We start from the raw sequence: 24,096 nt of genomic DNA on the forward strand, positions 1-24,096 counted from the left end.
TGTATAATTCTCCAGACTACATTAAACAATTCAAACACTATTGTAAACCCTGTCCCTAGTCATAGCCTTGGAAGATAGCCTCAAAAGAGTGAAGAAGTCCTTATACACAATCCCACAATGGAAAAAATCTTAAGAACTCAGCACGTAGCAGTGGCCATTATTAACAAGGTTCTCCAAGTGGAGAAACAATTAGGGCAACCCAGATTAGACTGGGGGGAAAAGACTGAACACAGTGGGCTTGCACATGGTGAAACTGTCATAAGCTGCTACACACATGATTGCAGTGTTCAGAAACATTGACAAAGAAACATGATTCTCCAAACTAGGCAGCTGTTCCACTCTACATGGCCACTGGCAAACGGTGCTCTGGCAGTGAACGGTGCTCAGTGTGGACCAAACTCTACCTTCACAATACGCCCTCGTTCAGACTCTCTGCCCCCCGGCCCTTTTCCAAATGGAGCCCTTCAGTGAACACGCAAGGCTGAGAGGGAGATTTACTATTTTTAAAACGCTTGGAAGACCTTCTCAGGAACTACACATAATATGATCTTGATGGTTATTTACACTACATTTGTAATGGTGAATGAAATAGATATTAGATAAACAATGTCCTTTTGGAATGTCTTCATAAAACATGTACACTAAAGCCAGTGATGAGGGATATGCAATGTAGTCTTTAGAGTAAACAGGAAGGCTTTGTGTTATCTCAGCACTCTTATTATTTCAATAACATATGTACATTATGGATTAGCTTCATGCACAGTTACCATGCACTACTCCACATGCATGCACTGTTTGCAAGTTTTTGCATTTCAGCTGTCATGACATGCACACCCCATCCTTATGCATGCTGTCCAGGCACAGTTACCTCCAGCAGACCCCACAGTCTGCTTGGCATCATAACTCCTCTAGAATGATGATAAGAGGCTATGAGAAGCTGGCTATCCAGGGGCAAAGCTGGCACAATGGAAACTGTCCCGAGCAATCAGCTCTGAGCGCTGTGGTATTTGGATGGAGGAGTACAGGAGGAGGTATGGATGGTGGTGGTGTGTGGTGGGGGTAATAAACACTTCTGTGCTCTCACCCCTTGACCCGCTCTCTCACTCTCCAACTCTTGCTCTGTCGTTTTCTTTTTGTGTCTTTCTCCACGAGCTTGAGAAAAAACAGAGCCGTTCCTGCAGAGCATCAGAAGGTCCAGCAGGACTTGAAGTAAATAAATATTGAAAGCAGGGAAAGGGCCGTGAAATAGTGGCTGCAGGAAACATGCTTTGAGCCAGAATGGAGGCTTTCTTGGCTGGTGTCATAGGGCCCCTGAGGCAACGTCATAAACCTGCCTTGAGTGCAGAGTACTTTGTGTACATTGTAAGGCCTAAAGGTTACAATGGATAGGCAGGTGGAAGTGTAGGGACTGACCTATTTGAAGTCATAATAAAGCACTGTAAACTTACCATATAACTTTTAGCAACTTTCTTAATTGTTAGTACTGAGCACAATTATGCATCTGACAGTTAGACAGGGGCAGGTCTCATTTGTTTTATGTGTTTTCTCATTTTCATTTCCCAGGGCAGTAGCTTTGGAACAATGGGCAGGCACACATACAATGGAGAACTCATTGGAATGCATTTACACTAATATGGCAATTAGTACTTAAAAATATGCAAATGATCAAGCAATTGAATTCATTTAATGCAATCATGAAGTTGTGGAGATCTGAATTTCTCTTCATACCTGTGACACAGAGAAAACAATTTTCTTCTTCTGCTCTTTGTATGTGTTACGGTGACAGCTCCGGACCCTTCCCTGTGGGTGTGCCGTTACGTTGTCTGCGTGTCGTTGTGTCCATATATGTACTTCCGTGGGTGTGGGTTGTCTGTGAGCGTGTTCGTAGTCTCACCTGTGCCTTGTCTCGAGATCACGAGGGTCTGTGTTAATCACCTATTTAATGTGCGTTCGCGCAGTGTCTTGTGCTCGTCTTTGTCTAAAGTTCGTGCTTGAGTGAGCTACATGTGTTTGTGTGCTTGCGCTATTGCGCCGGACTTCACGTTGTCAACACAGAATAAATCACCGAGTCAGCACTAAAACCGTCGTCGTGCCTGTCTCCATCCGTCATCACAGTATGATTTAGTCATAATATTTTCACCAGGACAGTTTTACTCAGACAGCTAGGGCGGCTTTGCAAGAGGAATTGGACATGTAGGCTGACATTTCTAATGTACATCATCTCTGGCACAATGCACAGGGGGTAGGTATCCAACTCACATTAAAGGGACTTCACAGACTCATATGGAAAGACTGGAGTTATTTATAGTGTTTGGGAGGAGGTGTGACTGCAAGCAGGTGAAAGGTGGAGGGTGGAAGAACAGGAATAGCAGGTGGAATAGCAGAAGAGGTGGAGCTATATGAGGGGTGGGGGAGAAGTCCTGAAAACCTTTGAAAAGCAAGTTAAAAAGAACAGCAAAAGGCACAGAAATGAATCAGTCAGGATCTTTCATATATTATACACAATTTACAAGTAACTTCTTTAATGTGAAAATCCTGTAAAACAGCTTTAATACTGTCTCAATAAACTACTTGAATATTACTGAATAAATATCGTGACACTGTTCTATCTGCGATACTTAAAATCAGCTTCCAATTACTATGAATTGTCAGACATTCCTTCCACAGTATAATATATAAGTAAGTACAGAATATTAGTAGTTACAGAATTCTTCCAAATTGCAATATTTGCTTATTTTAATAATACACGGACATCACAGGCCAAAGATGTGTTGCATGCATTTTGTAATGTAGTCTTATTCAAATGTGTTCGTTTCATGAATGCTAAGTAACTGTTTGAAAATGGAAGCAATACAAGCATAAATCATAGATCAGCCCTCTTTGTACACATTACATAAGTCCTGTTTTTCTTAATGGTCAGTCATGAGCAAAAGTCAAGTGGACTTTGTTTCCATGTTACAGTGTCTCTGGGAATGAGATGCTCTTACCCATATTATATGAAAGATGATTGTCAGTCTCACAGTAACCTAAAGAATGTATAGCTATCTCAGCAAGTATAACAAAGGTGTAATTCAGGGCAAAAAAAACAAGCTTATGTTAACAGTGAACATTCATCTGGAACTTATCTGTCAGCCAAAGGTAATAACTTGAGCTATTTCCAGTCTTTTAGCTGAATGTGTATTTATCAGTTACCTGAGCTTGAACCCCATTCTTTTTATCCAGTGAATACAAAATGGCTAATAAATAATTCATTATGTATAATGGAAAGTTTCCATCATTGATCTGAAGTTGAGTTAGTGCTGCTTCATGGGGCATTTTAGATGTACACTCACTGACCACTTTATTAGAATCACCTCAGGGCCGGCGCCACGGGGGGGCGAAAGGGAGCGTCGCCCCCTCAGGCGAGGTGTCCTGCCCCTTCAATGTAAATAATAAGACCCATTTATTTTACACGGCGCCCCCTCACCTGCTCAACAATCGTCACACGCCGTCATCCCCTAACCCCCCCCCCCCCCCCCCCCCCGTCAACAAATTACATACGCCACCCCAAAATTTTCTGACACCCCACCACTGTATATGTCCTGGCGCCGGCCCTGAATCACCTCCTTATAAGCGTACAACTACAGAGTATGGTATATCTCATACCATAACACAACAAATCATCAGTTGTGTGTTTGTGTCAAAATTATTACTTTAGTTATTTAAATGGTTTAGCAGACCATTTTCAAGTGGAGCTGGAATTTTACATGTCACTGTCATTGCTGGGATGAGAGAGCGCCACCATTTACAAACACACAGCCAACAGCAGCAATCTGGCCAAAACCTGAGCCTTAATTAAGAACAGCACCCAACCTATGATTTCCCACAGACTGCCTGTGGTCTCCACCTGTGCATGTACAGTAGCTGGCTGTAGAACACCTGTACGCCGGCTCATTCATGTAATTACCCAACCAATCGTGTGGCAGTAGTTCAATGCATAAAATCATGCAGATATGTGCGGTGGGTGAGCATTTAGTGCTCAAATTGAACATAATAATGGGGGGGAGTGAGATCTGAGTAATTGATGATGCAATGGCTTCCAGTGTATGTTAGGGGCAGTTCGAGAGGTTAATGAGAGATGTTACAGTGGGCTGAGAGGTTTAAATTGACTGGACAGCCCCATTACCTTGAATGACCATTCTTTACAATCACCGTTTAGCTGTTTAGTGACACAAACAGGATTCTGAAACTACAACACACACAGACTCACTAAAACTGGACAGCAAATAGTTCACAAAGTGACAGGACTCAAACATGTTATAAAGTTTGCACCACCAATCAGCATGTGGTAGTGATATCTTTATATTTATTTCATAGTACATTTTTACTAATTCATTGGTGTGTTGATAATGAATATGTGTTAAGTATTATGAAAAGGTCATGCTTTGGCTGTGTGTATGTGAGAGAGCATTTGTTGCAGGCTTCTGGTGTTCATTCTGGTGTTGTCTGCCTGACCTTCACTGCACTGCAACAGAGATAATGGAAGGACTGATTGCCCCTGAAGGAAGCAGCAAACCACCCGTTTGTAACTGGGCAGAAATGTAAATGGAGTATTATATGTCTCTTTTTGTGACCTGTCTTTTTTTGTCTCTGATGACCAAGGAAGGGTGACTGCCTTATCAATAATATAAAATACAAACATCTATAAACAACTGATTTAAAACAGAAGATAGGATGGATACAATAAAGATAGTGAAGTAAAACAAAGCCACATGGTTCTATGACCATGGAAACCTTGATGCCAGTGGGGGAAACCATAAAAACAGCTGAAGACTGTAAAAAACATTGCCTGGTTTGATGAATCTTGATTTCTGCTGTGGTGGTGTGATGGTATGTGGAATGTTTTCTGGCTCACGTTAGGCCCCCAAATACCAAAGGAACATGGTTTGAATGCCAAAGCCTATTTGAGTCTTCTTCCAGGCCATGCACATATCCTTGTGATGACAATTTCACATCCTTTAATGACTCTTCTCAACACAAGTCATTTCAAACTGCTTCCATGACCATGACAGTAAGTTTGATGTATGTCAGTGGCATATCCAGACACAAGATCTGAATCCAATAAAGCACCTCTGGGACGTGGAAGAATGGGAGAAGTGCAGGATTAACATGCATCAAATCTGCAGTAATTACGTCATGTCGTCACAGTGCCTTGAGAAATTCATGACATATCAGAAGCAGAATCAGTTTTATTGGCCAAGTATATGTACATACACAAAGAATTTGACTCCGGGTAGTTGTTGGCTCTCTAAGCAATAAATGAGCAATACAAATGAGGCTGCTGTGAGAACAGCTGGAAGTCCTAGCCAGCATTAGTGTGGTGTTCCTATTAAAGTGGTAACAGAGAGTCATTGATTTTGGCACACATTTTTCCTCATTTCCAGACAAACAATTAGTAAAACTTAAAGAACAAATGAGAATGTGACCAAGGGGTTAACAAAATGTCGTTTTCATGTTCTTAGTGAGTTTTGAAAAGCAGAAACTGTGCAACTATCCTTTGTTGCCAAGCAACACCTCCTACTGATTGTTTGAAAAACAATAGAGGTAATGTAGCTATTACATTGCAGGACGTCCAAGTGACCTCAGAGCCACATGGATCTGAGTTCATCAGCGTTGTGTTTGTATTTGCATTGTAGTTGTATCTATCCAATACACTACAACTCTTTATATGGGTGCATAATAAAGCAAAGTAATAAAGCTTGACTTTATATAAGATATGAGTTCAATGAGTTACAGTGCATTGTAAAATTATTCATACCTCTTGATAAAGTAGCAAGAATTTGTGAAGTGCAAAGAAAATTAGGCATGGTATTCAAAATGTTCTACAAATAAAAATCTGGGTAGTGTGGTGTGCATTTGTATTCAGGTCCCTGAGTAAATATTTTGTAGGACCAATTTTCACTGCAATTACAGCTATACTGTCACGGTGACAGCTCCAGACCCCTCCTTGTGGGCGTGTCGTTATGTTGTCTGCGTCTAGTTATGTCCATGTTTGTAGTTCTGTGGGTGTGGGTTGTTTGTGAGTGTGTTCGTTAGTCTCACCTGTGCCTTGTCTCGTGATCATGAGGGTATGTGTTCTACACTTATTTAATGTGCATTCGCGCAATGTCTCGTGCTCGTCCTTGTCTAAAGTTCGTGCCGTTGTGAGTGTTCTATGTTGAGTCCTTGCGCTATCCACGCCGCACTTTATGCGTTGTGCACCAAATAAACATTGTATGTCTGAAGTTACCCGCTCTTCGTGTCTGCCTCCTTCTACCGTAACATATACGTCTTTTGGGTTATGTCTCAAAAGTTTTGTCTCCAGTTTTGCACATCTGGAGGCTGACATTTTTGCCCATTTTTATTTGCAAAATAGTCAATTGCAAAATTCAGATTGGATGGACAGCGTTGGTGAACAGCAATTTTCAAGGACTGTCCTGTATTTAGCTCCATCCATCTTCCCATCAACTCTGACCAGCTTCCCTGTCCCTGTCCCTTAATTTCCCTGTGTCATTTATTGTTGTTTTGAGTTTTGTTTCAGTTTTGTTTTGTTACATTCTTATATTGTCTGCTCACTATTCTTGCACTATATCCCATTGATCACATAAGACCTGTGTGTCTAAGCCAGGCTTATGTGTTGGGTGTGTGTGGATCATCATTGGAATGATTTGATTTAACATTTATATTTATGTAAAAAATGGCAGACTCCCTTATACAGAGCGACTTACATTTTTATCTCATTTTTATACAAGTGAGCAATTGAGGGTTAGGTGCCTTGCTCAGGGGCACCTCAGTCATGGCCTCAGGTCTAGGGCTGCGAATCTTTGGGAATCCCACGATTCGATTCAGAATCGATTCTTGGGGTCACGATTCGATTTTTTCCCGATTCTTTCAGATCCCAATGATTTGATTCAAAAACGATTATTTTCCGATTAAAAAACGATTCTCAATTCAAAACGAGCTACTTCGGTCTGCTGGCATGAAAGCAGAGTACATTTATAAAGATATTATAATTGTAAAGGTTTTATCAACATATTGCAATAATGTAAACACACAAAGGTAAATCCAAGACAACTGTTTGAGGCTGACACTTAGAACACTACAACTAATAAAACTGTTAGTTCTAAATTAAATAAAATTGGTAGGCTTAGGCTAGCTTCCAGAACTGGCCACTACACTAAATTACACGTTTTTCCTTAACAAATCACAAATATAAAAAATATATGAAAGTGCTTCCAAAAATAAAAGTGCTGTTATATTAATAAAATGGGTAGGCTTACGTTAGCTGCCAGAACTTCCACTTCACAGATGAAAAAAAAATTACCAGGAGTTATAATCACTGTAACTCCTGAATATCATCTGTAGCGTCTTTATGCGTGTGCAAACAATCAAGCCCATTCTAACCCGGGCCGGGTTGACGGTACAATCTAAAGTGTTTCCAAATGGTTGCTTTCAAAGACCGCGGAGCCGTTTGGACTTCATACTTTAGCGCGCAACAACAAATACCGTACACTACACAACCCGCTGTAGCGTTACTAGCATGCCTGTACAGAGTCAAAGCCGTTTCCTTGTTTTGCCTAGCACTACGGTGGCTGAGAAGGCACACACGCACCCGAAAAAAAAATCGATAAAAAAAAATGAGAATCGATTCTGAATCGTTCAACGTTAGAAGCAAGATTCGAGCTCGAATCGATTTTTTCCTGCACCCCTACTCAGGTCTGGGAATCGAACCTGCGACCCTCCGGTCACAAGACCAGTTCCCTAACCACTAGGCCAGGGGTCGGCAACCCGCGGCTCTAGAGCCGCATGCGGCTCTTTGGCGCTGCCCTAGCGGCTCCCTGGAGCTTTTTCAAAAATGTTTGAAAATGTAAAAAGATGGGGGAGAGAAATATATTTTTTGTTTTAATATAGTTTTTGTAGGATACAAACATGACACCAACATTCCAAACGTTTTCCAATGCTGTAAGAATGTGTAGAATAAATGAAACTAAATTTCAACATTTATGTCAACGAAGATTTGCGTCGTAGCCTGCGACACACGTTTCTATTAGCAGGGCAGGATGAGGCAGGTGGCTGTTGGAAACAAACCGGCGGCGAGCTTGAAGACGTCACTCGTCACAGAAAGCTCAACTTGGCCAAAGCCACAAATGGAGCGAAATTGAAAGCCTCCCAACACCCGAGAAACTTGTCTATGACACATGAATGCTCTTCCTGACAATTATTGGAACATGAAGACATGCATTTGGAGTATTATCCATCTTTGGATCAACATACCTGTGCGAACAGATATTTTCAAACATGAACTACATCAAATCAAAATATCGCACCCGCCTCACAGACGAGAGTTTGCAGTCCTGCGTCAAGATTAAAGTTACATCTTACATGCCCGATGTTGAGAAGCTGACCAGTGATGTCCGAAAACAGAAGTCACATTAAACGGGTTGTTTAGTGCCCAAATAAGGGGCATGTTATGCACGTTCCATTTTGTTGTTTTGTCGAATCGTAAAAATAAAAATGACATCAAAAATCAAATTTATTTATAAGGGTTGCCAACTCTCACGTATTGAGCGTGAGACACACGCATTTGACTGTCTTCACACGCTCACACGCCACACATCCGATTTCTCACGCCGAAAAAAATCTAGTTTATTTACCTCTGATCCACATATATGATTCAATGAGTTACTAGTTCGCTCTGGCGCCAACCACTGGATATCGACCGATCGCGATATACTTAATTTATGTCCATTATACACCCCGCCCGGTAACAATTTACGTTCGCCACCCCCTCCAGGTTCAAATCTCACTCCAAGTGATCTTTAAAAGTTGGCAACCCTGATTTATTAAATTTCTTTAATTTCATCAATTCAATGAAACATAATTCATTAATATTGTAATGAAGTTAAACTTGAGGCGGCATCCTACAACAGAGCAGTCACGTGGTGCGTTGTTCTCTACAGAACACACTGCAGGGAGAATAAACATTTAATCATGAATGCTCATTACGTATTTGTAGCTAACTTAGTCATTTTGATGGTAGGCTAATATAGATACATACAGCATGTGTTGCCTTCATTATAAGGCTTATATAAGGCTTTTAATTTTTTGCGGCTCCAAACATATTTGTTTTTTGTTTTTTTGGTCCAATATGGCTCTTTCAACATTTTGGGTTGCCGACCCCTGCACTAGGCCATGACTGCCTGTGTATCTGTTACCTGCCCCTCTGTTAACTCAGTTGCAGCCAATACACCTAAAATCTCTTCGCAATTGTGTCTGCCTCCTCCAAGTATAACGTTACAGCTGTGTTTCTAGTTACTTCTGATATCTTACCTGTTATCCAGTTTCCCTGCCTGCCTTCTGGTTTTTGTCTCTGTCTAGTCCTTTTTGTACCTCGGATTTTTGTATCTGTTGTTGATCGAGATCTCCTTGTTTTAATATGTATATGAATCCTCATTCTCATTCTGAGTACATATCGTTACAGAATATTTCAACATCATCGGATCCACTAGGTTATAAGGACATCCAGACCTCCCTGATGTCACAAGGAAATCTCATGGGGGTTTCACGACCAACACCTGCAACACCTAACATGAGTCTTGCAAAGTATGGCCCAGTCCATCACCAGTCCAAACACAACCCCTCCAGTCAATACCACACACAGAATCCATACCTACAACATCTGAGATAGGCAGTTCTCGATAAGTATGATGGTTCCCAGGTTGTGTAGGGGATTCGTCCTGATGTGCTCTCTGCAGGGTTGCCAACTCTCACGCATTGAGTGTGAGACACACGCATTTGACCGTTTTCACACGCTCTCACGCCACACTTCCGATATCTCACGCCGAAAAAAAATATCCAGTTTATTTACCTCAGATCCACATATATGATTCAATACGTTACTAGTTCGCTAGCTCTGGCGCCATCCACCGGCGATATAACACTGAATCTGTGTCCATTTTACGTTCGCCACCCCCCCCCCCCCCCCGCTCAACAACTTTCGTTCGCCCCCCCCCGCTCAAAAAAATACACTCGCCACCGGCTCCAGGTTAAAATCTCACTCCAAGCGAACGTCAAAAGTTGGCAACCCTGTCTCTGTATTTTAGCCTCATGGACAACGCTTTCCCTACTGATATCATTTAAGTAGCTTTAGCCATTACTCTCCTCACGGCCAAGGCATTGCATTGCCACAGACCTCTGGATATCCGACTCCCCAATCAAATATTCCTATACTAGTTTTGAATGTAATTTTAAGGAGGTATTTAACCATGTGGTTACTGGAGAAGACCCAGGTGAACCATTATTGCAGCTCGGACAAGGGCAAGCAACCAGCTGCAGAACATTCAGTGCCACTGTCACCCTTGGCTTGCTCACTGGGGGCTTGGACTCGGACACTTGTAAAGATGCTTTGTGACAAAAAAAGCTATATAAATAAATTTTAATTGATTGAGTTCTGTACACTAGTCGCTTCAGTCCAAAACATGGAGGTTAGGTAAATTGGATGTTCCTACAAAACAGTTTTTCTCTCCATGTCTAATACAAAGTTGTTGTCTGAGTGTGTGTGAATGAATGTGTGTCTGTATGCCCATATGTGCTCTGTCCTGAGTGTTGTCCTCTTTCCCCTTCCTGTACTGAACTGAGTCCCCCAGGAGGCTTCCAGTGGATGCTATGCTATGTGCAACTATGCTTTTCACCGGTGTGTGATAGGTTGTACCTGTGCCAATTGTAAAGTGACCTTGGGTAACTTGAAACGTGCTATATAAATATAAGATTAATTCATTCCTTTTTTAGTTAGAATTTTTCCTGATCATTATACTGGGTTGCACAACGCTGGCAAAACATCATCTGTTTCTGTCATGGTTTACAGGTGAGCTAGTAAAATGGAGCCCCTACTGCCTCCACCTGTTATTCTATTAATATTGAAAGACCAGAAGTACTCACTACCAGTGATGTCAGTAACACGTTACTTAGTAACGCGTTACTCTAATCTTACCACTTTTTTCGGTAACGAGTAATATAACGCGCTACTATTTCCAGTCCAGTAATCAGATTAAAGTTACTTATCCAAATAACTGTGCGTTACTATTTTTATTTTCCTTAGTAAAAATATATATTTTTGCTTTTTTCTTGGCTCAGTTCTACTTTTGCGTCTGACCGTAGCGCTCGACTCCGCACGCTGCGCGCGACCCTGTGAGAGCGCGAGCACGTTTTACAAGTCATTTTTTGCAGTGTCTCCCTATGTTATGTGGTAGTATATGTGGTAGTATAAAGAAATACCCCTCAAAAACAGGGGAAGGAACATTTACCTGATGAATTTTAATGTTGCTTTGTGTTCCACGTTTGAAAAGTGCTGGAATTTTGACTAACGTTGCCTACTTTAAAATGCTTGAAATTGTAATGGTATTTCGTTTCACAAGCTGTTTGACTGAACAGTTCGCTTGTATTACGTTTACAAATAAATTTACAAATAATACCGCGCAGCTACACAAACGTAATGTCAGGAGATACTGTAGCGACTACTACTCCTCACGGCGAGTCTTGCCCTTTAAGTGACCCTGGGGGGGCGGCGACGGCGCGCGCCAGGGTTGCGTTATCAATAAAGTTTCCCTCCTCGGGATTTTTGGATTAAGCAGTTTCTGCCTCCGTTACCGAACCTGCTTCGATACATTGTTACTGTTAAAAATGCACTTCCAATAAAGTGAGTATTGGAAAAATTTATTTTGCTGCTGAATGTAACTATTAAAGTAACTTGTAATCTAACGTAGTTACTTTTAAAATCAAGTAATCAGTAACGTAACTAAGTTACTTTTAAAAGGAGTAATCTGTAATCAGTAATCGGATTACTTTTTCAAGGTAACTTAGCCATCACTGCTCACTACAATACGCATTCTTGATGTAACGGGGTGTCAAGCCCCGTTTTGTGGGGGTAGTAGCAGCAACCTCACCTTGGACGACGGGAGAGCGGAAGGATCTGGGTCCCCACCCTCCCGTACAATTAGCCTCAGTGCTTATTTGTTTAAGTATGGGTAGCCTGCCCTGTTCTACACTATGGCTTCTAACTTCCCCAATAAATAGATGTAAGGTGAGCCACTGCCTGAAATGGTGAGGTGGGCTTCGGTAGACCCTGACACGGTGGCGGCCCGAAGGATTGGTGTTAACCACACTGTGAATGGCTACAGGTTTGTTAACCCCCCTTTCCCCCTCCCTAGATCAGGACAGGACAGGTGAGACGCCCCCACTCCAAGGTAGGTATATCAGTAACACAGTAAATACCCTGTTGGGCATCCAACACATACACACAATATAACTCAAACAGTGACTATACTTAAACAACTATAATTTGAACAATTATTAACATAGTTTATTCATTTAAAACATATATAAATCTGGGTGTTCCTCTGGAATTAAATGAAACAAATGACAACAACAGCAGTAAATAATCCACAATATTATTTCTGCACTCCCACTCTGGGTGTATTTGGCAGTCCACAGTTTGAGAGAAAGAGTCTACGAACGGTCACGTGGATCTCAGTCTCTGATCACAGTCTCTGATCACGAGACAAAATACTCTTTCTTAACGTAGCCTCATAAATAAAATACCCAGGAAAGACAAACAAATACAAAATAAATCACTTCCCTTCAACTGAGGAGGCGAACTGCTGAGAGGATGTCGTCTGGATGGCAGGGTACACGGCAACAGTCTGACACGGAGAAACAGTCTCTGAAGACCAGGAACACGCTGAGTCTCTGTGTGGCGCTTCCCCACTGCCGCCGGACGGCAGACGCGGCCGCAATCCCTCGCGTTGTGCGTGAACACGGCTCCCACTCAACCTGCAGCTAACGCCAGCCCAAACGCGCGCACACGGACACGCAGGAAAGTGCACAAAAAACAAACCAGCAGCCTTCCCCCGCGGCAACGCCGTATCCTCCGCCACATGCACGTTGCAGAAAAGGCCTCACGCACTCTTCTTGCTACACAAAGGTGGGCACGTCCGCCATTTCGTGCGCTACGCAACAGCTGAATTTTCCCCGAGACCAGTCCTGACTCAATACGCACCGGAGTCTAGTTTAAAGAGCCCTCAGACCTGCTCGTCTCACTCTGAACGCTGGTGCTCACAAATACAGACTTTCTCTCGTTTGAAAACACATAAATACTCGTTTGTTCTCTCTATATGGCTGGAGAGCACGCATACACGTTTACTGCTCTTAACCCACCGTTCGCTTTCGATTTCCTTGACCCGCCCCCAAAGCGATACTGGGACCTCACATTCATCTTCGGACAATACTTTTAACCCTTGCATGCCCCGGTACACACAGTACATTGTTGGAGATTGCAGAAAAGTAACTAAAGCATCATAAATATTTGTGTACTCCACATTCCCCCCTGCTAAACCCTGCCATACCAGTGACCATCCTCCAGCAGGCCTCATCTCTGAAATACAAACAAAACAGATAGATGTGAACAATAGTTACACTTCAGGTGTGGAAGCCATAACTTCAAACATTTTTTTTTTTTTTACATTCAAACAACAAACTCGTTTTCTTCAACCAAGGATATCGTACATTTAACATCATTTATTTCAAAACATAATCGTTCCTGTACCTCCAAGGAAGCATGCCCCTGCCCTGCCTGTCTGAGCGCCTCAACGTGCCAACATGGTCACTCCCTGTATCTGACTCATCAGCATCTTCAGATCCCCCTTCTGTCCCTGTATCTGCATCTACATCCCCAGCTGAATGGTGTCCCTCTAGTGCTACTCCCTGATCCCTTTCTGCGTAAGTGTCAGGTGTTTGCCTAGTTCCTGGTATGTAAATAACATTGGCGTGATCTGAATCGGAATGTTCAGAATCCCTATGCTTATGGTCAGGTAGGGTTCTCTTAGTGGGAGACTGGAATGTGCAGTGCCTGAGTTGATCCCTATGAACGACTTTAGTGGGCCCTCCCTTTTCAGGCTGTATGGTAAACACTGGTGTATCTGTGTGATTTTGCTTCAAGACAATGTATGGCTGTGCTTCCCATTTATCCTGTATCTTATTTCTGCCCCTAGGTTTGTGGTTCCTCAGGAGCACCCGGTCACCGGGTCTAACAAGGGCACCATAAGACCTACGATCGTAGGCTCTCTTTCGCCTTTTAGAGGCTCCCTGTGTGGCCGCTCTTGCAACCTCTACAGCAGTCCTCATCCGCTCATGGTGATCCTTTACCCAGTCATCCAGATTGTCAATGTCACTATTTTCTAAATCCTTTCCTCCAAGCACATCCAAGGGCAACCTTGCATCTCTGCCAAACATGAGGTAGAAAGGCGAATAACCCGTGGAGGAATGGACATGACTGTTATATGCCATTACTAATTCGGGAAGATGTTCTTTCCAATCCCTCTTCTTTTCCGGAGGCAAGGTCCGTAACATGTCGTGCATCGTCCGGTTGAATCTCTCGCACTGAGAGTTCCCTTGTGGATGATACGGGCTTGTACGGCTCTTCGCTATACCATAAACGCCACAAATTTCCTTGATTACGCTGGACTCAAAATTCCGTCCCTGGTCTGAGTGTAATCGAGCAGGGCAGCCATAATGAACAAACCAGTGCTTCAGGAGGGCTTTAGCTGTTGTGTGGGCTGTTTGGTTCTTGGTTGGTACTGCAATGGTAAATCTGGTGAACATATCTGTGAGCACCAACACATTCTCATAACCACCTTTGGATCTCTCCAGCAGGGTGTAATCCATTGCAAGCACTTCCAGTGGAACACTGACTTTACTACACGTCATGGGTGCACGAATCCTTGGAAATACGTCCTTCGCCAGTGCACATCTCCTGCACTGTGTGATCCAGCTCTGGACGTCCGAAGTCATGGTTGGCCAGTAGTAACTCTGTCTCATCATTTGCAGGGTACTCCTCTCACCGAAGTGCCCGCCATGTTCGTGATGACTTTCGTAAACCCTTCTTTGCAATGACTCTGGTACAATCAATTGCCATACATCCTCTCCATCTCTTGGGTGGCATATACAACGAAACAACACCCCTTGGCGCAGTCTCAACCTGTCAAACTGTCTACACAGTTTCTTCTGTTTCAAGCTCATAGCGCGTTGTTCAGTAGGGCTAGGCTTCTTCTCACTCAGCACAGCACCATAGATTAGTTGGATGACAGGGTCTTCTCTTTGCAGTTCTTCGATCTCACTCCAGCTATATCCACAGGCCCCCCTCTTAACTGAAGCTTTAACGGCAGCCTGTACAGCGGACTCATTCCTCATCCCCTCTGTGGCAGGCCATAAACATGCACGCACTTCCTCTGTCTTAATCTGTATGAAGTCTTTGTCCACATCAGTCACTTCAGGCTCTTCTTGGGAAGGAATCCTTGACAGGGCATCGGCGTTGGTGTTTTGTCTCCCTGGTTTATAGTGAACATCAAAATCATACTCTGCCAACTGAGCTACCCATCTCTGCTCGACAGCCCCCAAATTGGCCGTCCCCAAATATCGTAGTGGATTGTGATCTGTGACGACAGTGAACTTTGTGAACATCAGGTAGTCCCTGAACTTCTCCGTTATGGCCCACTTAAGTGCTAGCAACTCTAATTTGAATGCACTATAGTTTTTGTCATTCTTTTCTGACCCCCGTAGGCCCCGGCTTGCGTAGGCTATTACCCGCTCTGTCCCCCCCTGCTTTTGGCTAAGCACAGCCCCTATGCCCTGTAGACTCCCATCAGTGGTAAGTGTGAAAGGTAGTGTTAAGTCTGGGTAGGCAAGCACTGGTGGAGACATTAGGCACTGCTTGAGACTATCAAATGCTCTCTGGCATTCCCCACTCCAGGTGATTGGTCCAGGAGCTCTCTCCCTGGCCTTCACTCCTCCCAACAAGTCATACAATGGCCTGGCTAAATGTGAAAAATTGGGTACGAAGCGTCTATAATAGCCCATGAACCCTAGCACCTGTCTCACTTCCTTCACTGTCCTTGGAGTAGGCCATGTGTGCAGGGCCCTGACCTTTTCATCATCTACTTGGACTCCTTCGGCAGAAATCACATGCCCCAGGAACTTCACTTCTGAGCGGAAGAGGAAGCACTTGCTAGGTTTCAGCTTCAACCCATGGTGCCTTAGACGAGTGAGTACAAGTTCTAGTCGCTCACAGTGACTTTCAAAGTCCTTTGAAAAAATGATGATGTCATCAAGGTACACCAGCAATGTGTCAAAAGCAAGGTCACCCAGCACCACCCCCATAAGTCGTTGGAAAGTGGCTGGGGCATTGCAGAGGCCAAACGGCATACGACACCACTCAAAGAGCCCAAATGGTGTTGTAACAGCAGTCTTCTCTCTGTCTTCCTCACAAACTGCCACCTGGAAATATCCTGCTGTCAGATCCAGTGTCGAGAACAGCTGAGCATTTCCTAGGGCGTCGAGTGACTCCTCCACTCGTGGAAGGGGGTATGCGTCTTTACATGTGACCAAATTCAGCCTTCTATAATCACAACAGAATCGTACTGTCCCGTCCTTTTTGACAACTATAACTGCGGGGGATGCCCATGGACTGGAACTCTCTCTCAGGACCCCCTGGTCAACAAGGCTTTGCACATGTTTCTTAAATTCCTGGAACACGTGAGGTGGGACCCGCCGGTGCCTCTGTTTAACGGGTGGGGCATCACCTGTGGGAATACTATGCGTCACAGCCGTAGTATAACCGTAGTCGTGGTCACCTTTCGAGAACACATCCTTGTACTTCTCAAGCAAGTTTAAAAGTTCCTTATACTGCAATGGAGTAAGGGCATCGGAGTTCACCTGGACTGGAATAGGCATGTGATTTGCATCACACTCCTGGGGGTGACTGTCACCCTGTTCAACCACCTTTACATGTACAGCCCCGTTGCTCTCCTCAAGCTCCACCATTCGTCTTGGTAGCACCTCCTGTGGTTTATGTACTGATGCCACCATGGCCCTGGGTTTTAATCTTATGGGCCTCTCACTCGAGTTCAACACTCTCACAGGCACTCTGCCCCCTTCTGTCTTGGCTAACACGTTTGCGACCATAAGCCCCTTCGGAATACCTGCTCTAGGTGTAGGCTCCACCAATACTTGGCACTTTACCTTGGGTGGCACTCTGCAGCGGCCTTCTAGTACCTTCTCACTAAAGGGTGGAATAGTAACTGCACCTCTTCCAGCCACTCTAACAAAGCCAATCTTGCCACCAGGGCCAATAATCTGCGATTCTTTCTCAACTCTGGCGAGCACATGTCGTACACTCGCCTCCCCCGTGTGTCGGCTGTGCTTATCCATCGGCTTTAATCCACCTCCTGTAATGAAAAGGTCTCGAAGTCCACTTATCACATTCATTCCAATGATGCCAGAGAGCCCCTTCATGTCTGCTACATCTGGACTGGTGTCTGTTAGCACAAACACACACTTCCCATAAAGCGTCCTCCCCATGCACTCAATGTCTGCCTCCAGGCATCCAAGAACAGGTATGTCTAACCCATTTGCGGCGGTAAGCTTTACCCAGCTAGCTGATGACAGCATCAGTTCCTCTCCTTCAAAATATCGTTTGAAGTGAGACTCTGTTATTGTAGTAACCTCTGATCCAGTGTCTAAGAGGCAGTTTGTCTTCACACCAGCTATCTTAACTTCAATGGTTAAGCAGTCCCCAAATGCATTTTCCCTAAGCGTGCTAGGCACTTTCTGTGAGACTGTCTTACCTGTCCTACTCCAGACTACTGAAGAGTCTTGACTGTTCTGTCTAACTTGCGGGCTCCTGACCGCAGCTTCACCTGTTGCTTCCCCCTGTTTAGGTTGGGCAGCATGATTTTTTACTTCTTCGCTACGGGGGCAGTAACGACTGGTATGGCCTGGCTCTCTGCATGTATAGCAAACATACCTTCCTTCGCTATCTTTCAGAGGCAGCTTCCTTGGCCTCTTTTGCTGAAGCTTTGCTTTCTCTTGGCTGTGAACAACTTCGTACAACTCTTCCTGACGTGCAGCTATCTTTTCTATAGCCTCATGTAGCATCTCAAGAGTTAGTGTTGGGGAAGCACCTGCAGTTGCAGCAGCAGCATTCACAACGCCTCTAGAACGGGAGCTACTCCTTGTGCCACTTGATGCTGGCACCTCCTCCTCCTCAGACCAGGTAATAGCGGCTTGCATCAGTTGGGCAAAAGTTAAATCTTCCTCGTCCTTTACCCTCCTTTTCATCTCACGCCTCAAGAAGTCATCCCTTAAGCCCAGTACCAGTTGTTCTTTGAGCACAGCATCAGCATCAGGTACACGCTTGGAATCCCTACTGAGGACTCGACTAAGCTTCTCTTGCAGATCGTATGCGTAAGAGCGGATAGTCTCACCAGGCATCTGTATCCGATCATAGAACTCCTTCAGTCTTGTGCCTATAGGCACCTTGTCCCCATAAGCTCTCAAAAGGGTGGAGAATATTTCATCAACACTCTCCTCCTCTCCTTTCAGCATAAACTTCACTGTCATTTTGGCTTCATCCTTTAATTGCTGCCTGACTAGTTCAATACAATCCTCATCTGTAACCTTCATGACTTTAAATGCAGACTTCATCGCTGCCACCCATTCCTCAATGCTCATGTCACCTGGCTTTGTCAAGCTCCCACTAAACTCTGGCAGCTTGCGATCCCGAGGGATATACACAGCAGTTGGACTCCTCTGGGCAGCAGCTTGCTGATCTATAACAGCCTTGGCCAGGGAGAGTGCCTCTCTCTGCTCCTCTCTAGCTTGCTGCAAAGCTCCAGACTGCTCAGCCAGCCTTCGCTGCATCTCCTCAAACTCTCTCTTTAACTGTTCAAGCTCAGCCATCTTAAGATTGACAGATCTGTAACCAACAGCTGCAGCCTACTTGAAATGCACCTACTGACTATCCTGTTCGTGACGCCAATTGTAACGGGGTGTCAAGCCCCGTTTTGTGGGGGTAGTAGCAGCAACCTCACCTTGGACGACGGGAGAGCGGAAGGATCTGGGTCCCCACCCTCCCGTACAATTAGCCTCAGTGCTTATTTGTTTAAGTATGGGTAGCCTGCCCTGTTCTACACTATGGCTTCTAACTTCCCCAATAAATAGATGTAAGGTGAGCCACTGCCTGAAATGGTGAGGTGGGCTTCGGTAGACCCTGACACGGTGGCGGCCCGAAGGATTGGTGTTAACCACACTGTGAATGGCTACAGGTTTGTTAACCCCCCTTTCCCCCTCCCTAGATCAGGACAGGACAGGTGAGACGCCCCCACTCCAAGGTAGGTATATCAGTAACACAGTAAATACCCTGTTGGGCATCCAACACATACACACAATATAACTCAAACAGTGACTATACTTAAACAACTATAATTTGAACAATTATTAACATAGTTTATTCATTTAAAACATATATAAATCTGGGTGTTCCTCTGGAATTAAATGAAACAAATGACAACAACAGCAGTAAATAATCCACAATATTATTTCTGCACTCCCACTCTGGGTGTATTTGGCAGTCCACAGTTTGAGAGAAAGAGTCTACGAACGGTCACGTGGATCTCAGTCTCTGATCACAGTCTCTGATCACGAGACAAAATACTCTTTCTTAACGTAGCCTCATAAATAAAATACCCAGGAAAGACAAACAAATACAAAATAAATCACTTCCCTTCAACTGAGGAGGCGAACTGCTGAGAGGATGTCGTCTGGATGGCAGGGTACACGGCAACAGTCTGACACGGAGAAACAGTCTCTGAAGACCAGGAACACGCTGAGTCTCTGTGTGGCGCTTCCCCACTGCCGCCGGACGGCAGACGCGGCCGCAATCCCTCGCGTTGTGCGTGAACACGGCTCCCACTCAACCTGCAGCTAACGCCAGCCCAAACGCGCGCACACGGACACGCAGGAAAGTGCACAAAAAACAAACCAGCAGCCTTCCCCCGCGGCAACGCCGTATCCTCCGCCACATGCACGTTGCAGAAAAGGCCTCACGCACTCTTCTTGCTACACAAAGGTGGGCACGTCCGCCATTTCGTGCGCTACGCAACAGCTGAATTTTCCCCGAGACCAGTCCTGACTCAATACGCACCGGAGTCTAGTTTAAAGAGCCCTCAGACCTGCTCGTCTCACTCTGAACGCTGGTGCTCACAAATACAGACTTTCTCTCGTTTGAAAACACATAAATACTCGTTTGTTCTCTCTATATGGCTGGAGAGCACGCATACACGTTTACTGCTCTTAACCCACCGTTCGCTTTCGATTTCCTTGACCCGCCCCCAAAGCGATACTGGGACCTCACATTCATCTTCGGACAATACTTTTAACCCTTGCATGCCCCGGTACACACAGTACATTGTTGGAGATTGCAGAAAAGTAACTAAAGCATCATAAATATTTGTGTACTCCACATTGAGTAATGTGCCGAATTCCCAAATGTTTTCAACAAATCGCTATCCTCTTGAATGCCATCCCATCAGCCCCGGGATTGCACATGAGTTGCTACCAGGCAGGGTACATATAAAAATGCACCCATTCACAAATGCACAATCCGTCCAGGGACTTTAACACACATCGTCAAAGTGCTGTTCAGTAGCGAGCTAAAAAATATGCCCTAATTTTTTCTATGCCAGTCTGCCATACATAAAGCCAGATCAATAATCATGAAATTGAAAACGACATAGCTAATATGTCAGCCATTGGAAAAATGGTATGAATAATTTCTGTTGTCACAGGATGTCAAAAACACATATGGTCCACTCAGAGTATGAAGAGACAGAGGCCACCTGTTGGTCCAGATTGTGATTACAGCTTGAAGAGGCTGGCTTTGCTCCAGCTCGGGCAATGAAGGGGATCTCCTGTAGCATGGGTTTCTTTCAATGTTGTGTTGCTAATGTTGCAGGGTGAAGCAGATCAACCTCTCAACATCTTCAACAAATTGCTCACTATAAGTAAAGCCAACAGAACTTTGAAGAAGTAAAGGTCCTTGTCTGGCAGATCAACACCAGGTAACATGGGGGGAGCTTTCTCAGGGCCATGTCAAAGGGCACCCTTCAAAATATTTGGATTTCACGAATGGCTCTTAAAAGGGATTTATTTTAAAATGTTTTATTTATGTGTGCCAGCCCTGTTATGTATATATCCATTACCAATTGTGTTAAATTGATTGATTGCAAACACCTTGTATACAGTAAGTCCTTTGGATGCCAAATACGATGTGGTAGTCAATCCCGTAACATGCACACTGTGATAACTGTCATGCAGATTTTCCTCTGGCTTTAGTTTTGAATAAGTATATTACATACAGTACAGATTTTCTCTTTCAAATCAAACTTGTCTGCTTCAATTCTAGTAATTGTTTACCTCACTCACTACAAATATCAATCACCTGCATATGATTAGATCATACCGCAGTAATATTACAATCATGTAAAGCAGAAAGGCAGATAAGTACTGACAGTATCCATGCTGCATACAGAGAGAACTGAAGATAAATATTTGGATCCTTGAAATTTGGACATTTCCAGTAATTTTTTTTTCTTTACACATTGATTTAACCCTGTTATTTTTAGAAACGAGTTGGAATAGCCCACATCCCAAAATGGAAACTGAAGATCAACATGTTGGGAACTTGGCCATGTAGCTGTTTCCCCCTGAGGGAATTAATGACTCACAAAACCTGGGAGAAAAGATTGAAAACCGCATGTGTCCATAATTATTACAACAATACCTCTAGATACTAATAGAGGAAAGCTCCAGACCCTCTCGAGATCTGAGAAATACATCATCTGGATGACTGACTCTCTCTGATGATGAAAAGCATATGACTTTTCCATTTGTTTGGCAAAAGCTTCAAATTCTGTCATGAGGACACAAACCAAATTGCAACCAAATGCAAGCTACATTTCATTGCCTTGTAGTTGGACTGAGCAATGACAATCAAGTTGAATCTATCCATTAAACAAATCAGGTTTCTGATTCTAGCACTCAATACAGCTGAAATATACATCCAAATATATCTGGGCATACATACAAAATCTCTGTTTTGGTTTGTTATTACCTATAACTAAACAAATGTGAAATTGCATCTGGTTTGCGTCTTAAAGCCAATAATGCTCTTGTTCTCAAATTTGCATAAGCATTGTGGAAGTAATCCACAATACCTTTCAAGCATTCACACTACCATATTTATGGATGTGTAAAAGTAGCCCAGACTAACATTGAGCCACATTCACAGATAAAATCATGGAGGATCTCCCTTCCTCATACCTTTCTAATACAACCTGTTATGACCTCTAAGATATTCATGACTTCATGACAACATTTACTGCATTTGTCACCTTTACTCTGTACTTAGCAAGGAAGTGAAAAGTCCACCATCACTGATGTTGATATGACAGCTCAGCCTAGCAGCCAAGACTTTTAGCTCCCTGTGTAAAGTCCATACCAGAGCAGACTCTGAAGCAGGCACTTAGGCTATGAAATATTTTGAGGGCAACGGAAAGCCAAGATGTTTTAAGGGCCTGGGAAAAGTCACAAAGCAACATAAATAAACATATAAGACTGCAACATGGAGAGTGGTGACTGAAGCCTCACACACAATTACAAATGGCATATTTACATAGGTATAGCAAGGCTGTATGAATATTAATAATGATTGAGCACATATTTCCTACACTAATTTATTACTGCTTTTGTCTATTTCTCCTCAAGAAAGTAATCTTGACAAGAAAGTCTTGACCAGTCAATAATGGACAGATATTCCCCCCTATTTCATGGCAATTCAGAACTCTGTGATATGCAGCGAAGTTTGTTGTTAGTTAGTGTGAATCAAACAAGTCTAACAAAGTTATGCATAACATATGTTCCTTTGAGCCAAACATAAACACTCCCATGACCTCGACCTCCCTATGCTGATGGCAATAACAGGAGCCTGGTATATGTCTTTATTTTAATTACTGCAATAAGTAACAAATGCTTCTATGTTGGCACTGACACAACTTGGTTTAAAGGTTGATGGTTGTCAACCATCAGACCATTGTGGAGACAGAGCAGGAAAAGCAGCATGTATCAGTGTAAACCAAAGAAAACCTGCTGTGGTATAACTATAACCTACACAAACATTTGTTTTCACGCATTCTACCAAATATCTTACGTCAGGATCATAAAATGTTAACTCGGTTTGTTCTGATGGAAGGCCTTGCTCTCACTGGCATAATCTCACACACAGAGACATGCAAACAAGCGCATGCTCACACACACGCGCGCACACACACACACACACACACACACACACACACACACACACACACACACACACACACACACACACACACACACAAATGCAAACACTTCTCAAATGTCATGAAGTAATTTGTAGATATGGAACACAATTCTTTAACAGTTAAACTTTTTTCCAACTTACCCCATAGTGAAAAATCATATCAGCACCACAACTTTAAATAACACAGTGTCTCCAATAAAAACAGGGACTCCTTTGTTTCTCTGTCTGTCTTTCTGTCTCTCTCCTCTTTAAACGTTCTTGTTCTGACAGAGGCTCCTGCTAGCCAGGCTTTTATTTATATCCTTTTTTGGGACTGTAGGAGATGGAGGGTTTGCAGAATTACTCTCCAGCCATTACAGAGAAGAAAACTCCCCCAGTGTAAGCCTACTGGGAGGGCCTTTGAACTGTCTCTCTCCTGAGGCATCATGTGTGCTTGTGTGTGTGTGTGTGTGTGTGTGTGTGTGTGTGTCTGTGTGTGTGCGTGCGTGTGTATGTATGTGTGTGTGTGTGTATGTATGTGTGCGTGCGTGTATGTGTGTGTGTGTGTGTGTGTGTGTGCGCATGCACGTGTGTGTGTGTGTATGTATGTGTGTGTGCGTGTATGTGTGTGTGTGTCTGTGTGTTTGCGTGGATGCCTGTGTGTTTCCATGTGGATTTATAAACACAGATGATGCATTCGCTTTACCTATTCTTCTTGTTCTTTCTTGATTGTTTGTGGGGACTTGAGTGCTCAGAATCTCATCTCCAACATGCATACACACAATTCTGACTAAAAGAAACTCAGGAGCAGGTGATAAACACTGCTGCTAGCCTCTGCAGCAGTTCAGGGTAACTAGCCTCCGGGGTCCAGCACA

At 43.7% G+C, this 24,096-nt stretch overlaps 1 protein-coding gene across 1 annotated transcript in view; it reads right to left on the reverse strand.

The window, feature by feature from the left end:
• pde5ab (phosphodiesterase 5A, cGMP-specific, b) overlaps nucleotides 1–23,590 on the reverse strand; it is a 47,625-nt gene extending 24,035 nt beyond the window's left edge. The window contains exon 1 of the mRNA XM_076973052.1: nucleotides 23,384–23,590. Coding sequence (XP_076829167.1) covers nucleotides 23,384–23,388 — 5 coding nt within the window. The 5' untranslated portion in view covers nucleotides 23,389–23,590. The remainder of the gene's footprint in view (nucleotides 1–23,383) is intronic.
• Between the last annotated feature and the right edge of the window lie 506 nt (nucleotides 23,591–24,096).

This window comes from Brachyhypopomus gauderio, chromosome 14, assembly GCF_052324685.1.
Source record: "Brachyhypopomus gauderio isolate BG-103 chromosome 14, BGAUD_0.2, whole genome shotgun sequence".
NCBI lineage: Eukaryota > Metazoa > Chordata > Actinopteri > Gymnotiformes > Hypopomidae > Brachyhypopomus > Brachyhypopomus gauderio.